Below are 17,473 nucleotides of genomic sequence, written 5' to 3'. Positions count from 1 at the left end.
GTATCCGTTACATAAACTTAGAATTTCTCTTGAAAGTTCATGCTCTTTCACATTTCACGAGGTTTCTTATTATGTCACCAAAAAATAAGAAACCTGAAGTTAGGTCTCAACCAAAACTATATACGGTCCCTTTAAACAATACAGTTTGAGTATATAGCATGACAATCACACTATTCAGCCAACATGGCCAAGATGACGAGCAGATCACGTGATACATACACTTGACATAGATTATCATGACCCCCTTGCTTGACATGTCCTTATCACGTGAAATGGGAAAGCATTAAGTTTAATTAAGTTTAATCATTTACTCTTTTGAGTTCTCTTATCATGCTGACAGCAAATAACATTATTTCATTATTTTTTTTTTTCGATGCGAGTATCAGGTGTATAGTTTTGGCGGTCGATGTTTTCTGGTTAAATAGATCGAGACTGTCACTTCTGCAGTCAGAACAACGTCGATTGCTGCTTGGAGAATCAAAGTCATCAGATCAGAATTGTGTGTTTTTTATCTGCATGGTTGCCGACGCTGATAGAAATAGAAAATTTTGATCCGTATATCCTGTTAAACAGTGTGAAATACCTATAACTCTCCTTTAAAACAAAATAGACAGACTAGGTGCAGTGAAGGCGGTCCAAGACCTACGGAGGAGGGCAATTTAATAGCAAAGTGTGTTTTTACAAAGTCGTTGTTGCAACTTTCACAATGATTCGCCTGAATGTGTGTAGAGTTCTGATAATCTGTGTTACGCTGCGTGTTTGCATGGACGTAACGGAGGGTAAGTACTTTTCTTCTATAATAAAGAATAAAAGAGCGCACACTTAAGTGTTTCACCCTGCCAGTCAACCCCGCGTACAGAGCTATCGCGACATTATAATCAGGGTATAGTCGTGCCCCAAGTAGAGCAACAGTTCGCTCAATTTATATTTAACAATTCTAAGATACAATTGTGTACATTCGCTTATTTATATCAAGATTGAGTGCTTTGTAAATAGCACCACATCATCATATGTAATCTAAAAACTATGATTGCTGTGTAATTGTCAATGTTATATCACTCAAGCTGTCCTAGACAACCACGTACAGAGGCGGCGGAACGTTGTTATTATCATAATCAATATTGTTATTATTATCATTATTATTATTATTATTATTATTATTATTATTATTATTATTATTGTTGTTGTTATTATTATTATTATTATTATTATTATATTATTATTATTATTGTTATTACTATTATTATTATTATTATTATTATTATTATTATCATTATTATTATCATTATTATTATTATTATCATTATTATTGTTACTATTACCATTGTTGCAAAGTATTGGATGACCACCATCAGATGGCTAAATACTTGCGAAAAAAAGACATACGTTGGACCAGACAGGCCTAACAATGCCTAAAGGTCCTGATATCATTCAGGAAATAATGCTCTGTTTTAATAATGTAGTTTAGAAATGAAATCAAAATACCAAATGTTTTCAAGTAGGTCCTATACGCTTCCTTTTAGTCACTGGTAATGGTTAGTCGAAAGGGAATAGGCCCTAAAATGGTGGTTTGTTTATCCCTGTAAACTCGGTTGTTGAGTTCGAAATGACGCTTTTCGGTAGACAACAAACACCTGCTACGGTATCATTTAGTTAACATTTTTTCGCCATCACAATTATCATTGTGGATGTAAAGTTATTTCTTATTTGAAGCGACGGAAACAAATAAATGGGAGACCTTTACATTATACATATGACCATATGTAGGGGCAAGCGCGCCGGAACATTTTTTTTTTTCGGGGGGGGGGGGGGGGGGGGCAAAATCTTAACGGGGGCACATTACTAGTATGTGGCGGTGTGAAACCCTCGGCGAGGGAGCGAAGCGAACGAGCGGGGCCGGGGTACCACGGGAGGGACTTTTTGTAAAAACAGAGTACAAAAGTCGCGTTTAAAGAGCATTTAAAAGCAAATTTGTAGGAAATTAAACATAGTGAAAAAATAATGCGAAGGATTATGATTATAACATTATGGGGGTACATTCATATGTGACGATGTGAGATCATCGGCGCCCTTGAAAGTGGGGAGAAGTGGGACAAAAATTGTGATTTGATGAATTTTCTCATATAACTTTTCTGTTATTTGGAATGGGGTACTCATGTCTCGGATTCAAAGGCTATTGATGCTCGGCAACATGATGGGTTGTTACTTCATATTCCTAACAGCAGTGTCATATTTGTGTTGCTATTGATTAAAACGCTTCTGAATGGGGTGAATTGGGCCACCCCGCAGTGGGAGAAGTGAGACATATTGGTTGGGGTAAAGTGGGACAAACAGAGACTATGGGGTAGAGAGTATTACAAGCATATATCATAAAATAATGTGTGTGTTTGTGTGTCTGCGTGCTTAGACCCTATGTGTGCGAGTGTGTGAATATTTACACATGGAGAGTATTATCGCAAAAACGTGATGTATCCATTATGGTCCGTCAGAGCATGGAGGATAGCTCCATGGTCAGAGAAAGTTACATTTAAAGCATCTGAAATTTAAAGAAAATGAGAAGAATATCTTGGATATTATTCATCATAACTTTGAATGAAGGGAGAAGTGGAACATTGATGGGGTCCCAGTTTACCACAGCATCCCCCCCCCCTCAATTCAAAATTGCGGCTAACATCACAGTAACTTGAGCTAATATTTGCAAAATATCTTAATGCATATTATTGGAACTTACAAGTTCCAACTAATAGCGTGCTAAGTACCTACTAAAGCTATACGATGTTTTCAGAAAGGACTTCACACTGAATGAAAAAAAAAAACCTACAAAAAAAAGTGTCGGAAAAAAAAATCATTCAAAATTAAACTTTCCATCAGAGTTGTTGCAAAGCAGTTACTATGTGCTTTTACTCTGATGCCAAATGCCTAAAAGGCGATAAGTCTCGAAATCTGATTAGTTCTAAACTTTTTTTGAGATATGAGAGGCGTCCCACTTCTCCCACGTCCCAGTTCACTCCACTCTCCCCTAAGCGTAATCTGATTCTCCACTTTTTGTATTTAAGCAATTAATGTAGTTACTTAGTAAGATTTCAGTTGCACGTACTTCCCTATCTACTCTTAGCATGACCATTTCAAAGCAAGGCCACAGAAGCAATGCCAATGGTTTAACACCAGCCCAGCTTTAAGAGGAGACCACACCAACTGGTGTTACTGTGCTGTAAATGTGTTAATTCCATTTTTTTTTCAAAAATTATTTACTATATAGGAAAGTCCTTGATCGTCATGTTGAAGGTCAAAATCAACAAGAATAACAGTAACTAATAAATACCTATTCTGAAAAATATATTTGTTTTGAAGTGACATCCGGAGGTCTTAATCTAACACTACAAATGAGCCCAGAAAATTTAACACCAGCTCGGCATTTCATATCTAATACCAGAATTTTGCAGTGTATAGTTTCTCAAGGGATTAGCTTACTACCGAGCTCAACAAGTAGCTAAAAGCTTTAAATTGAAAACCATTACACATAGCACTGCTTAGTGTGAGATTTCACCCCCTGTCTTTAATAGGTATAAATTTGTGTGTGTGTGTGTGTGTGTGTGTGTGTGTGTGTGTGTGTGTGTGTGTGTGTGTGTGTGTGTGTGTTTTTTAAATCACGACAGGCCAAGTCAGCTTCCTGTTTGATCTGACAATATTTTTCAAAATGTACAAAATTTCTGACAATGAATCATCATGAAATAACTCTATGAAGTTTTGGATAAAGTCGTGTGAACATTCGACAGTTCTAATGATTTTTTTTTTTCAACTGCGATTGACATAATGTAGAACGGTGGGCCTCACTGGATTTCGCTGAAGATAAGTCAAGTCCCGGACGGACATTAAGAAAATCATTTCGAGAGCTGCACATAAATTCCACTGAAGCAATAGCTGTTTGGTTGTTTATTTGTTTGTGTGTGTGTGGTTTTTTTTAAGGAAAACAGAATATGGTCTCTTGGAGACACACGGAACCAAATGGAATTAGGGCCTATTATACTTAAGGGGCTCTGTAAGGATGATTTCACATTTCACTCCATTGTACTTTTTGTTTGTTTGTGAGTGTGTGTGTATGTGTGTGTGTGTGTGTTCATGCTGGCAATTGTTCAGGTGTTAGTCAACCTTCTATATACATGTATTATAACATACTGAAACAGCGATCAATTAACTAATTGGTCTGTATGGTGCAAGAACAGAGGTCTTATAGAGGTGTCATTGGTATCTATGACGGAAGAGTCAAGGTCTTTAAAGATAGATATGAAAGATACGAGAAGAGCACGGACAAATAAGCATCGCATCATATTGTTTGACTGTACTTTGTGCATAGATATGTGGAGATTAAGCACATCTTACCATGGCACTGACAGGTACCGACATCAAAGTCGCTTACAATGATATATTATTATGTAAATAATGGATAAGCCATGTAATGTAAAGTCATTTATTGTATCACAATCAAATACAAACATAACAAATTTTGTTTGTGTGTTCATCCAATGTGTGTGTGCGTGTGCGAGTAAAACTGATATAAAAAATTATACATGCATTTATTTATTATGCACGTATAAAAGGTTGAAGAATTGCAGTCCGCTGGGTATAACCAAGACCGGGGAAAAAAAGGGGGGGGGGGGGTAGGGGTTGATTCAATCCTCCCCAGGCCACAGAACAACCATAGAACCCTGGCCTGGTTGCGTTTTTTTTTTTTTTTTTTTTTTTTGGGGGGGGGGGAGCGTGCGGGTGAGGAAAAGTGCTGCCGTTCTATGCCAAAGACCCGGGTTCAATTCCCGGCGGGGACCAATTTTTCAAATCGTGGTCTCTTACCGAAATAGAGGAATAGTACAAGAGGAATAATTATTACAAAGTAGGTACCGTTTTTCTCTTTCCAGTGGCGGATCAAGAGGGGGGGGGGGGGGCGCGCAAGAGGCGCACGCCCCCTTTATTTATCGTTAAAAACAAAAGAAATAAAAAGAAAAAATGAAATGAAACCCGGAAGTGGGACCAGAAATATTAGTTGCGCCCCCCCTCCCCTTACAGAATTCCTGGATCCACCCCTGCTTTCGTCATGTACATATACATATATATTTTTATATATGTATATATGTATATATATATATATATATATATATGTATATATATATATATATATATACATACAAATGTATATATATGAATACATACATATATATGTATATATATATATATATATATATATATATATATACTTATATATATGTTGACCAATTCAATACCAGGCTTAAGCTTACATAGTTTAGTCCATGGCTCACTCCGCCGGGACTTTACCTGTTATGCTCACATGACGAACTATCATTATCATTGGCCTTAGATGTGTCAAATGTTTGATTTTTATCTTTAGGTATAAAAAAAAACAACTTTGTCTTCATCCCCTTATTTCGTGCCACTTTGTCCCACTATTACCACCAGTACGGTGCTGATATTGCAGAACAGTACTAACGTCAAGAGAGAATCATATGGACTCTAACCCTGCAATGATTTGTACAGTGTGAAAGTGACTCTGTCTAAGCTGGTTGAAAACTGCTCTTGCAGGACACCTTAGTACCCCAATTTTTGTACCCCCCCCCCCCCCAAAAAAAAAAAAAAAAAAAAAAAAGATCTGCCCTGAACTGTACATTTGGTAATGTCCAAAATTCAAACTTGTAAATAACTATGTATATTTGTTGATAGGTCACTGGCTTATAAATGATCTGAACCACCCATGTGTTCGGGACTGCGATACCAACCCTGCACCGATGACCTGCCGGTACAACTGGACCATCGAGAGTTACTTCTCCGTGTCTCGAGCGTGCTACCAGTGCCCGTTTGATTCCTTTGACTGCTCCCGAACAGACTGCGTGCCGATGGCGGGTTACGCGCGACCAGTATACTCTGTCAATCGGAAAGTGCCCGGACCGTCAATTCAGGTACTGGTGTGGAACACCAGGGGTGGATCCAGCTTTATGCTAAGGGTGGGGACCTACTGACGATGGGTAAAGACAAGACAAAACAAACAAAACAAAACAAAACAACACAAAACAACACAAAAAAGGAATACAAACAAACACAAAACAAACAAAAAAAAAACATTCCGAGCGAGGAGGGGAGGGGATAAACCTTAAGCCCCCTACACCCCTTAACCTCCCCCTCGTTGATTCGCAACTTAACACCAACTAACACAATGAATACAGATAGGAAAGATCTACCGTAGATGTTGACTGACACAATGACCCTTGTCTGTATGGAAAAGAGGTGGAATCAGATTAGGGATCGAGGTGCGGGTTGGGAGGGGTAAAGAGAAGGGAGGATGGAATAACTATTGCTCGAAAATGTTCAATATGTAGAGATGTTTATTCCGATTTAGGGGTACGCTTTTATGTTTTTTATGGTGTTTTATGTTGTCTTTATGTATATTTCTCGGAAGCTACATTTTTTGCTACTCATTTATAATCCATTTCATTTATTCCAAGCATACATTTTAAATCTTCTTATTACATTTTACATATTTCCCTTAATGTGACAATGTTATTCATTCATTTCTTATTCATACCTATTCAAATACAATAATCGATAACATATAAAGAATTTTTCGTGGGTGTTAGAATGTTTTAGAAGTGTAGAATTGACGGAATGTAATAATTTTGTATGATGTATGAAAATATTACGTTACGTTAGTTCTACAGTCAGTGAAAAGTTTAGACCTAATTTGTCTTAATTTCAGTTATCAATGTATCGATTAATTATCGATACAGTGTATGTGCATTCCAGTAATTTTATTTATCACGTCTCTTTGAAGTTCACTTTTGAGAACTAATTGAGTACATCGCAACATTGAATTTCAATTGTTTTTCTTCCGATCACGTAATCCTTCAAGGTCTGCCAAAATGACATCATTGAGGTGCGCGTGAGTAATAACCTGCAGAACGAGGAGGGGACGTCTATACACTGGCATGGGTTTCATCAACGTGAGACACCATACATGGATGGCGTGTCAAAGGTCACCCAGTGTTCAATCCCCTCCGGTCAGGAATTCACCTATCGCTTTCACGCCACCGAGGCAGGTTAGTGATCCACTCGAAATTATACCCTCGTTTTACAGAGATTTTCTCTCATCGGCCACTCATCGGAAGCTAAAGTTCATCGCTTCCGGACACCCATCGAAGAGTATCGAATCGCCGTCCGATGGATTGCCTTGTGTTGGTCGACAATCAGGTCAGTGTCAGACATGTCGGGCGGTGGTCCGATGAGGCAAGATCGTCCGATAAGGATGGCGCGCGACATGTCTGATATGTACTCATCTAATACTCGACCAACCAAGTCGGATTAATCAGAGTGTGACCCGATACACTTCCTAGGGTGGCCGGAAGCAACGATCTTGTGGAGGTGTCGTAGCTGAGTGGATAATGGCGCTCGTCTGTGAACGACATGAGCGTGGTGTGGTTCGCGAGTTCGAGCCTATGCCCAGCCCGACACGTTTGCCCTTCAGCAAGGCACTTTGTCCACATTGCTGCTCTCCACCCAGGAGTATAAGTGGGTACCCGGTAGGATGAAAAAGTTTATGTTGGTTGACCAGCATAGTGCGCCTCTGTATAAAATGGCTGCGACTGGCTGGAATGCTCTCCAGGGAGTGGAGAGTGAGAACTGTCAGTACTGGTTGGAAATAACGTATCCAGTGACCGGGGTAATAATAGTCTGTAAAGCGCATTGGGACATTATAACAAGTGGGAAATGCGCTTTATAGAAACCAGATATTATCATTATTATTATCTGTGCTTCCAATGAGTGACCGATGAGGAAAAATATCTTTGGAATGGGTGTATTACATAATCATTATCTGGTATTACAAGCTTTCATCTTTTCAGCGATGATCCAAACAACTTTGACTGACGTTGACATACCCTGGTGACAGATTACACATCTATATCTTACAAGTTATCATAGGCGGCGATAGGGAAGGGGGGGGGGGTATCCCCATTATTTTTTGTTCCCGGATTTTAAAGCTTTTTAAAGCATCTTTTTATATATAATTAGTATTTTTAATAGATTTGGATATCTGAACACATTTGCTGGCAAAAGGTAGAAGATAAGGTTACCCGATCACCTTCAAGATATGAAATTATGATGAGCCAGATTTTAATTCAAGTGACAATTTTTATTTAGTTTTCTGCTATTCATCTAATTGTGCGATTGGGGATTCTAGAAGCAAAATCTTAAATTGAGACATGATACAATTGTATATTCTTCTGGCCACAGAAACGATGATCAAGACTTTAAGAATCAACTGAATATTAATATCTTTAATATGCATTGCATAGTCCCTTTAATGTGTTTTTATGTATGTAGGTACGCACTGGTGGCATTCACACAGTGGCGTTCAACGGGCCGATGGTATATACGGCTCCCTCATTGTTCGACAGACTTCATCCTCCGATCCCCATCGACATCTTTACGACGTCGATGATCCTGGCCATGTCCTCGTAATCGCTGACTGGTCGAAGGAGCCCGCAACAACGATCGCCGCGGGACTGTTCCATGGCGTGGAGGTAACGGACGTCGATGGTATTCTCATCAACGGCCGTGGTGAGTTCATCTCTAAAAACTGCATGATAGTGATGATGGAGAACGACATTAAGATAGCGCTATTTATCTGCAAAGATAGGTTTTATTTTTATCTATCTTTGTTTAATTTAGAAAGACAGGTCTTTAGTTCAGATTAGAAGGTTTCATGGCTGCAACAATTACTATACGTTTATACATTATGATTTTATACATTATACATCATAAGCCTACATTCACATTAGACATTATAAGTTATACACCTACATAAATAGGCCTACATTATACATTATACCTTGTAAATTATAACACGTTATGCTATAGGTGCTATACACACGTTACCACTTTTGATCCGTTATAGTTTAAAAAGTGTATAATATTATGAGAATCACTGTATATGATATGAATAATAACTGAATTGTGCACAATTTAGTTGGAGGTGATTTTTTAATACGAAAACATAAATCTGTTAAATCTAAAATTAATTTTAAAGTTAGGTTCCAGATTTTGGTCAAATTCCCTCTGTACAAAACTCGAACTTTACACAGGAACCAGTAATGTGTATGTGAGGGTGTGCTTACAGTGACCCTGAATAATGGACACGAATACCACCTGTTCAGAGCTCTGCTGACTAGGCTTCTGGTCTCTTGCTCCAAGGATCCAATGAATATTTAATCGATAGTTCATGACGGATTGCCCTATACAGACACCGCTAAAATCTATTTCGTGGCAGAATATTGTGAAATGCATGTACATGAAAAAAGCAAGCATAATTTGTTTCCATGTGCTTGCATAGAATTCCTCATGAATAAATGATAAAGCATTCAAATCCTGGCCATTGTCTAGGATCATTTTCTGGGTGTTAACATACACTCCTAAACACTCCAATAAAATTGACCCTATGATGATAGCTCTGCAAAGTTCGTTTTGTATACAGAGGGTTGAAAATGCAGCAAAATCTGAACCCTAAAAATGTAATATTAATCTTGAATTTGATTTTAAACTGATGATTTATGCTTTAAAATTCAAACTACCTCAAAGTTTTACACTATTCATCTATATTGCTCATGTCAATGCCAGTGTTATATGATAACCATTGAACCAGTTTTTGACATATTAAGGATAACAAAATGGGATTTTTTTTTGTAACTTGTAGTACTTCCCTATACATTTTTCATCCATACGTCATTCATCCAATATTTTTGACTTTTTAAGTTGGACCTGCGGACCCTACCCTCTTCAGTCTTCAGGGCTAATATGGGCTTTTCGCGTTTCTGTATTTTTCTGTATTTTTTTATTTTTCGTTTCGAAATGAAAACTTAAACGACTGCTCGCGTATTTACCGCAAACACTTTTATACCTAATTTTGATCTTAGGGGTTTTTCAAAACAGCCAAATAACCAAATTAGATTTCCTTTTTTTTTTCATGTCTGACTGATGGGAAAAGTCGATAAGTTTTCCTAAAAGTGACATGTTATTGAATACTATAGTGTTTAAAAAGTACACTCGGATATTGTGATATGTCCGGAGAGAAAAATCACCCACAAGATCATTTTGTGCAGGGACCAACCAGGTGTTTGACAACGAAGACAAAGCAAACGTCACGGTAGAGCATCACGAAGTGTACGTCAATTCCGGTTTGAGATATCGCTTCCGGGTCATCGGGGCTATGAGTGACACCTGCGTCTTGACGGTTTCGGTGGACTACCACGAACTCATCGTCATCGCCGCTGATGGTGCACCGATCGACCCCCTAGTCGTTGACCGCATCACCATCTACTCCGGAGAGCGTTACGACTTTGTACTCGACGCAAACCAGGAGAAGGACAGTTATTGGATTCGCGTGGAGGGTGGAGTGGCATGCGCCTCCTTTCAGGTGAGATTAGCATTTCAGACAAGTATGCTATACTTCAAAGGTTCAGGATTCTCATCGTACATGATAAGAATCATATATCATTATGTAAGGCATGATCATTATTATTATGTTATTAAACTAATCATTCCAGAATTTAATACAAGGCTTCATACAGGGGCGGATCCAGGAATTCCGTAAAGAGGGGCGCCCTTACAAAAATTAAAAGGGGGCGCACGAATCCTTCCCCCATTTTTTCTTTTTATTTCTTTTGTTTTTATAAAAAAATTAACAAAGGAGGCACCCGGTTCGCTCCCCCTGGATCCGCCACTGCTTCGTGTAAGTGACGGATAGCTGTTGTGTTTCTACTTGTGAAAAAAGGGGGAGTGTTAAGTAAGCACATCCAACGTCAACTGATGTTTCTTTCTTTCTTTCTTTTTAAAAAAAAACTCTAACACTGTAGGGTGAAGGAAGCCTATCAAGAATCGTTATGTAAACATCTTTGGTAATTTCCCTCAATTTCTGAGTTTTCCTTTTCTTCCTTCACTTTGAAGATAAATATACAAATACGCATTTTGAACTTAAAATGAGCTGACTCTAAATCAAATTCCTTCTATTTGACTGTGGAAAAGGACTATCATCGATGTGTTCTGTGGTCAAAGTGTGTCGCTTTTCTTGAAAAATTGAAACTTTTCTCACCAGTCAATAAAAGTTGGTAAGCCGACCCTTCCCTGATCATCTCTTGTCTTGAGTCCAGCACTTGATTACTTGTGATTCAATAAGATGTGTATATGTTAGGGTTACAGCTTGTTATTCCGAAGGTTCGTTATTCCGAAGGTTCTTTGGTCCTGAGGGTCGTTATTCCGAAGGTTCGTTTATTTTAATCCAAAAATGTGATGAGGTTTGTTATTCCGAAGGTTCATTAATCTGAAAAAGAAATAAGATTCGTTATTCCTAAGGTTCGTTAATTCGAAAATGAAACAAAGCTCGTTGTTCCGAAGGTTCGTTACGGACCCTATATCACTTCGGATCAACGAACTTTCGGAATAACGAACCCCACTTCATTTTCGGATTAACGAACCTTCGGAATAACGAACCCTATTTCATTTTCGGATGAACGAGCCTTCGGAATAGCGAACCCTATTTCATTTTCGGAATAACGAACCTTCGCGATAACGGACAGCACCCATATGTTAGAAGTAGTTTCAAATCAGTATGTGATGAAATTGTTTGAAGTGAGTTCTCCTGTCTACTTGATTATTGTATATTCCTGAAGGAGTTTGCGATCCTCCGATATGACGTGACACCGCTTGATGTTGAACCTGACGAAGACAAATCAATAAGGAGTGAGGGCGTGACGTTAAACCCCATGGATGGCACAGACGGCATTCTTATTTCCAACTTGGGGGATGCAGGTTAGTAAAAATCGTGATTGCGCTTCAACTCAGCGTCTACCATAAAAGAAAATTATGTATGTTATTATGTATATTATCATATGTATTACATGTTGACATTTTACGACGTTAGCATATTATACACTAGTATAATGGCTTATGTGCTTACAAAATCTGGAAAGACATTAAATATTTGTATTCTTTTACTAAATAGAATATCATTTAAACCCGTTGATATCGATTTGCTAGAGAAACACACACACACACACACACACACATCCATCTGTTCATTTTGGAAGCGCCATGAGCAATGAAAGGTGGACCTGTGCGGTACACAAGTAGCCACCATTTTATCATTATTATTATTATTTCAATATTGTTCTTGTTGTTGTTTTTGTTGTTGTTAAATTCAGCTGTAGGGTGATAGTTGTATGTTATGATATGTTGAGGGACACATTTTCTGTAATTACCTTAATTTATAGTTCGATTTCTTAAATGACGCTGAATTGTCACAGTATTTTGTACTTGTACTTGTATCACAAGTATTTTTTCGGGAATAAAAATGATTCCCGCGGCTTTCGGCTATTTACAATAAATATATCCAAATCTATAGTGCACTATTTCCATAATCAATACTTTTTGTTAAGATGATGATGGGGACTTAGGGACAGCAATGTTTCTGTAAATTCAGATCAGTTTCTCGGTATAAACAGATTTCTGCATCTTTTATTTTGCATAATGTTCGCTTTGCATCCTCTTGTATTTATTTTGTGTGTGTGTGTGTGTGTGTGTGTGTGTGTGTGTGTGTGTGTGTGTTTGGCTCTCAGAAGAGACACTGGACGACCTAAGCCAAGTTGACGTCACTGAATACATAGAAATCGGTGCTATAGGGCGCAACGACGCCAAGGGGCTTCACGACCATCTCTTTTACCCGTTCGAGAACGCGGGAGAGGATACGTACGAAGCAAGCCGTCTGTTCGTCCTAAATAACATCGCCCTGACCCTGCCCGGTGTTCCCCTTCTGACGCACGCAGAAGAGGTGGCTAACTCGATGTTCTGCAATCCTGAATCTCTTTTGGCGGATGGAGTAGATTGTTCCACAGTAGGCTGCGAGTGCATACATACCCTCAGTTTTAGACAGGATCAGGTGAGATTTTTTTTTTTAAGGTAGACGCATTATGCAGTATATTTCTCGCGAAATGTGAATGATAGTACAGTATATAAGAATTTGATGTTTGATTTAAAGAATGCTATAACACGCTTGGAAATACAATGCAAGGGACCGTTCACGTATGGGTATACAGTGTATTTAAGCAGAAGTAGTCTGTAATTTGAGCTTTGATTAATTTGTCTGAAGACTCTTCAGATCATAAATGGAAAGTCTCTAGTCCTATCCGGCCCTCCTTTATCCGGGTCGCTCTATTATCCGAATGCGATCTCGGCGTATTTCCATTTTTCTTCAATCTGATAATTACGGAGAAAGGGGGGATTTCAAACTCAAACGAAATTCCTGCACAAACTCACATGAATTACATATTATTCCCAACATAATTAGCATACACTCACATCTTATTTTCATTCAAATAAAATGCATTCAGACATTCGCTACCTCCTAATTTTGGGCTGAGAGCAAAGAAAGAGTTTCAGTGTTCGCTGCCTACAATAAGTTCCATGTAGGCTACATGTGCAGTGTGCTATGTACAGTGTAGCTATACCATTGGGTAGGCAGCTGCGAGTCTCCCATATTCGGCCAAATCCCTTATCCGGATCAGCGCCGGTCCCAACATGTTCGGATAGCAGAGGTCGGACTGTATTTGGGGTTTTCATTTACGGCTTCCCGTTATCATCTTGGATTTCTTTGTTATTGATCAAGGTTGTTGAGTTGGTGTTTATCAATACGGGAAGGGCTGTGGCACATCCTATGCACCTCCATGGGTATTACTTCACCGTGCTGGGAATGCAGTCTTTCTCGGTACCAATCACGGCGGAAGAGTTCAAAGCTCTTGACGAAGAAGGTTGGGTTATATCATACACTACTATATTTGCTTTTTGCTTCTGGTTAGAAATCAGTTAATTCTATAAACATTGTGTGACTGTGTTTTTTACTTATCATATATGAATACATATACGTATATTATGAATATATCATACTTATATACACATATATATGTGGGCCTATATTCACTAATATATTGGCATTTTTGTTTCTGGTTAGAATCAGTTGATTCTATATGTGTGACTGTGTAATATCTATCATATATATCATATATGAATATGTATACATGAATATATAGATATACCTGTATATGTATATATTTCATAATATCATATAATGATAATAATAATAATAATAATAATAATAATAATAATAATACATAACATTTATAAAGCGCTTAATATCATATTTGTAAGCGCTGGGGAAAAACAAAGATAGAGAACAAGTGAAGAAGAAAACAATGAATAAGAACATCTACAAGATATAAATATTTTTATACATAACGTACATGGTATTATATATATATATATATATATATATACAGTATATATGTATATATATATATATATATATATATATAAACAATTATACAGGTATTTCTTGTTATTTGGTGATTTTATTCCATACCAAGCATTCCAACTATAATTTTTAGTCTTTATTAACAACGATTTTTACAACCACCACTCTGGCAACACTAAATATAACTTATGGGATATACGCGATGTGCAGTTGCCGTCGGAGAAACAATATTATCATATACAGCAATCGTCTTTGCGAATGGATCTTGCGTATAAGCGAGATACAAGTAACAAAGGGAGTAGACAGAAAGATTCGTCTGTCCGGAGGAGTTTTTATCACTTTTATTTACTTTTACCGCCATCCTCACTCCGCGGAACATAATATCTCCGACAGAGATACATACCGATCTTTCGGTGAACCAGGGGAGGAAATTAAGCACAAATGTTTTAAGTGTCCAGATATACACCAACGAAGGAACCATTAGTCTATATAGTTATATTTAGGCTCAAATTCAAAAGGGACACTTATAGGAATACACACAATGTCTGCATCTTCACATGAAAATGGGGGCAAATGTGATTTCTGTTTTGTTGTTGTTGTTTTTTGCGTTGTGTTCTCTGATTCACGATATAAACAAAAATATCACAGCCGGTAAACTTTGTAATGGCCATGATAATTTGACAACACAATACAATACAATCCTGAACTGATTTTAAAATACTTAACAATTGAATATTCCTGTTAAGTATTTTGGTTGCCAATGTCATTTTCCATCATCAACAAATTTTTACATTATTGATTACGTATTATATAAGTTGTCTAATAATATTGGATGAGTTTAATTGGGCTAAACATAATTGAATTTGTCGGCTGACAGTTATTAGATGTTCATTTCAAACACCTCTGATTATATTGGTCAATAATGAATGCAGGAAATATAAGTCGCAATCTAAACAACCCCCCGCGGAAGGATACCCTGATGGTTCCTCCTGCAGGTTATGCGGTGGTGAGGCTTCGAGCAAGTAATCCCGGATGGTGGCTGATGCATTGTCACTTCGACACACATTTATTGGTGAGAGTAATGACTTCCTTCAGTATTGTAACTTTATATCAACAGTTCAGTTCCATTCAATTCAATTCAATTCAATTCTTGTTTCGTTTTGCTACAAGAACATTATATTTCACTTTCTTTTGTAACAGAGATAAGGTTTCATAAGAAAAACAATTCAAACTGAGAAGAGTATAAGATAATTGTGGAACCTTTAGTAATAATACATTGTCACGACAACTTAGGTGATGGAAGCTATAAATAGGTAGACAATACGCAAAGTGCAATAAATGGAGGGACCCACTATTACTCACTAAAAAGGCAAAACTTGTAGAATGTGGTAAAGAACATCAATATTCGTAATGTCTGGTTTCAATTAAATTTGATCCGCTGGTCCAGTGTCATTGTGAAAACAGTCTTAGGCATCTCCCTTAGTTTTTGATGTCTTCAAGTTTTTATTTCATTGATACAATATGATCAAAGTCGAGTCAATACATATCATCTCCCAATTCCAGTTTAAATAATTAAAAGTTTGAAGTATACAGGGGCAAGCCTTATTTCTCTCTTGATCACACTGAATGTATTTTATGGAGTTTATGCATTCAACTTCAACAGGAACAGTGTGAAGAGGATCACTCACCACTTTGATTTGAGATCAAACGTTGAGGCGAAATCGTCTTTTTAAATTAATTTGAAATGACCAGCTTAATGGGAGACACTAGGATATGTTTGAAGAGGTTGGTCCAGAAAGACGAGTGGACAATTCTTGTCTTTCCCCACCTCCCGATAGTGGCTTGACAATACCATTACATTTCTTGATTTATTCTCCATAATGTCGCTTAATTTTTCTTCGTTTATCAATTTTTATTAGTATTCTAAAAGTTATTTTTTACAAAAAGGTTACATCTGATATATCATATTACGCTTTAATTAATCTACTTTGGGAACACACACCTTTAATTTCACCTGATCAATCGACTGATTCTGAAGTAGATATTTTCGAAGACATGCTAATTCAGTACTTTGTTTTGTTTCATTTATTCCGTTTTGCAATATTTCCATAAATACTGCAGCAAAGCTTTGTATCATCTTGCTACATTTCTGAAATATATGTGAGCATTCGCTCCATTGTCATGCATCATTTTTGTTCGAGTAATTTGTTTCGGGGGAGTATTGGTTTCTCTGTTCAAGGACCACAATAAATTCCTCAAATCTATATACATAGAGCTGGCGATTTATGTACTATGCATGACGTGAAATCATGAACATCGTCTTGACTTCCCATTTAATGTCATTTTACCACTGTTTCCGCCATTTATGTTCTTCTGTGATACTTATTATCGTAACTTTAATTGCCATCGTCGTTTTTATTTTGTTCACAGCTTGGTATGGGACTGCTAGTACACGTTGACGGCCCGCTGTCGTCACCACCCGACGATTTACCCGTATGCACTAAAAATGCTAGACCGCCTCGGGACTGAGAAGAAAGGAAAACAAAAACAAAAACAAAGCATTTCTTATGTCCGTAAATTTGTGAAAAAAAAAGCGGTGATACATTTTCGAGTGCAGGCAATGATAAATCTATACAACTTTGAGAGTGACTGTTTGCCAATTGCCAATGCGGTGGCATATTTTTGTCTGAAATACTGTTAGATCTTGTTGATTGATTATGTTCATATACCTAAAAAAAAATCCACCATAGAAAAGTTCAGAGAAGTATGCTGTCATTATCATGCTTTATGAACAATTATAGTCATGAAATTGATAAACCGTTTAATGAATCGTATTGTCCATTCGTATTCAGGAGAAAACTGTCACTCTTGTCTTATAGATGTTCACTTTTTTAGCATTTAGAGTTTATTTTCAATCCCAAGACTACTGATACTACCACTACTGTAATATACTCTGTATAGCTTCACCCTATGCTACCTCGGGTTCTATAAACGAAGTTGCACCTTCAACACTGTCTACCTAGCAGGTGAATGCCTGTCCTCAGTTCATTAATGGAACCATCAACCCCAATATTTTTGGTTACTTTTCGTTGTTTCGAAGATTCGTTTATCCGAGAA

The 17,473-nt window shown here is 37.5% G+C and overlaps 1 protein-coding gene across 1 annotated transcript; it reads left to right on the top strand.

The window, feature by feature from the left end:
* Positions 1–5,726: 5,726 nt before the first annotated feature.
* Positions 5,727–16,885, top strand: LOC139716688 (uncharacterized; the record flags this gene model as incomplete). The annotated part of the gene is made up of 9 exons (XM_071628218.1): positions 5,727–5,966; positions 6,914–7,100; positions 8,383–8,619; positions 10,158–10,471; positions 11,724–11,862; positions 12,669–12,988; positions 13,715–13,856; positions 15,289–15,428; positions 16,787–16,885. Coding segments are annotated over 9 exons (1,818 nt in total), but the record flags the coding sequence as incomplete, so codon positions are not given.
* Between the last annotated feature and the right edge of the window lie 588 nt (positions 16,886–17,473).

This window comes from Diadema antillarum, unplaced genomic scaffold (assembly GCF_040938485.1).
Source record: "Diadema antillarum isolate AM-2024a unplaced genomic scaffold, OU_Dant_1.0 scf00000069, whole genome shotgun sequence".
Taxonomy (NCBI): domain Eukaryota; kingdom Metazoa; phylum Echinodermata; class Echinoidea; order Diadematoida; family Diadematidae; genus Diadema; species Diadema antillarum.
Note: the sequence above shows the minus strand (reverse complement) of the source record. Positions and strands in the feature narration are given on the sequence as shown.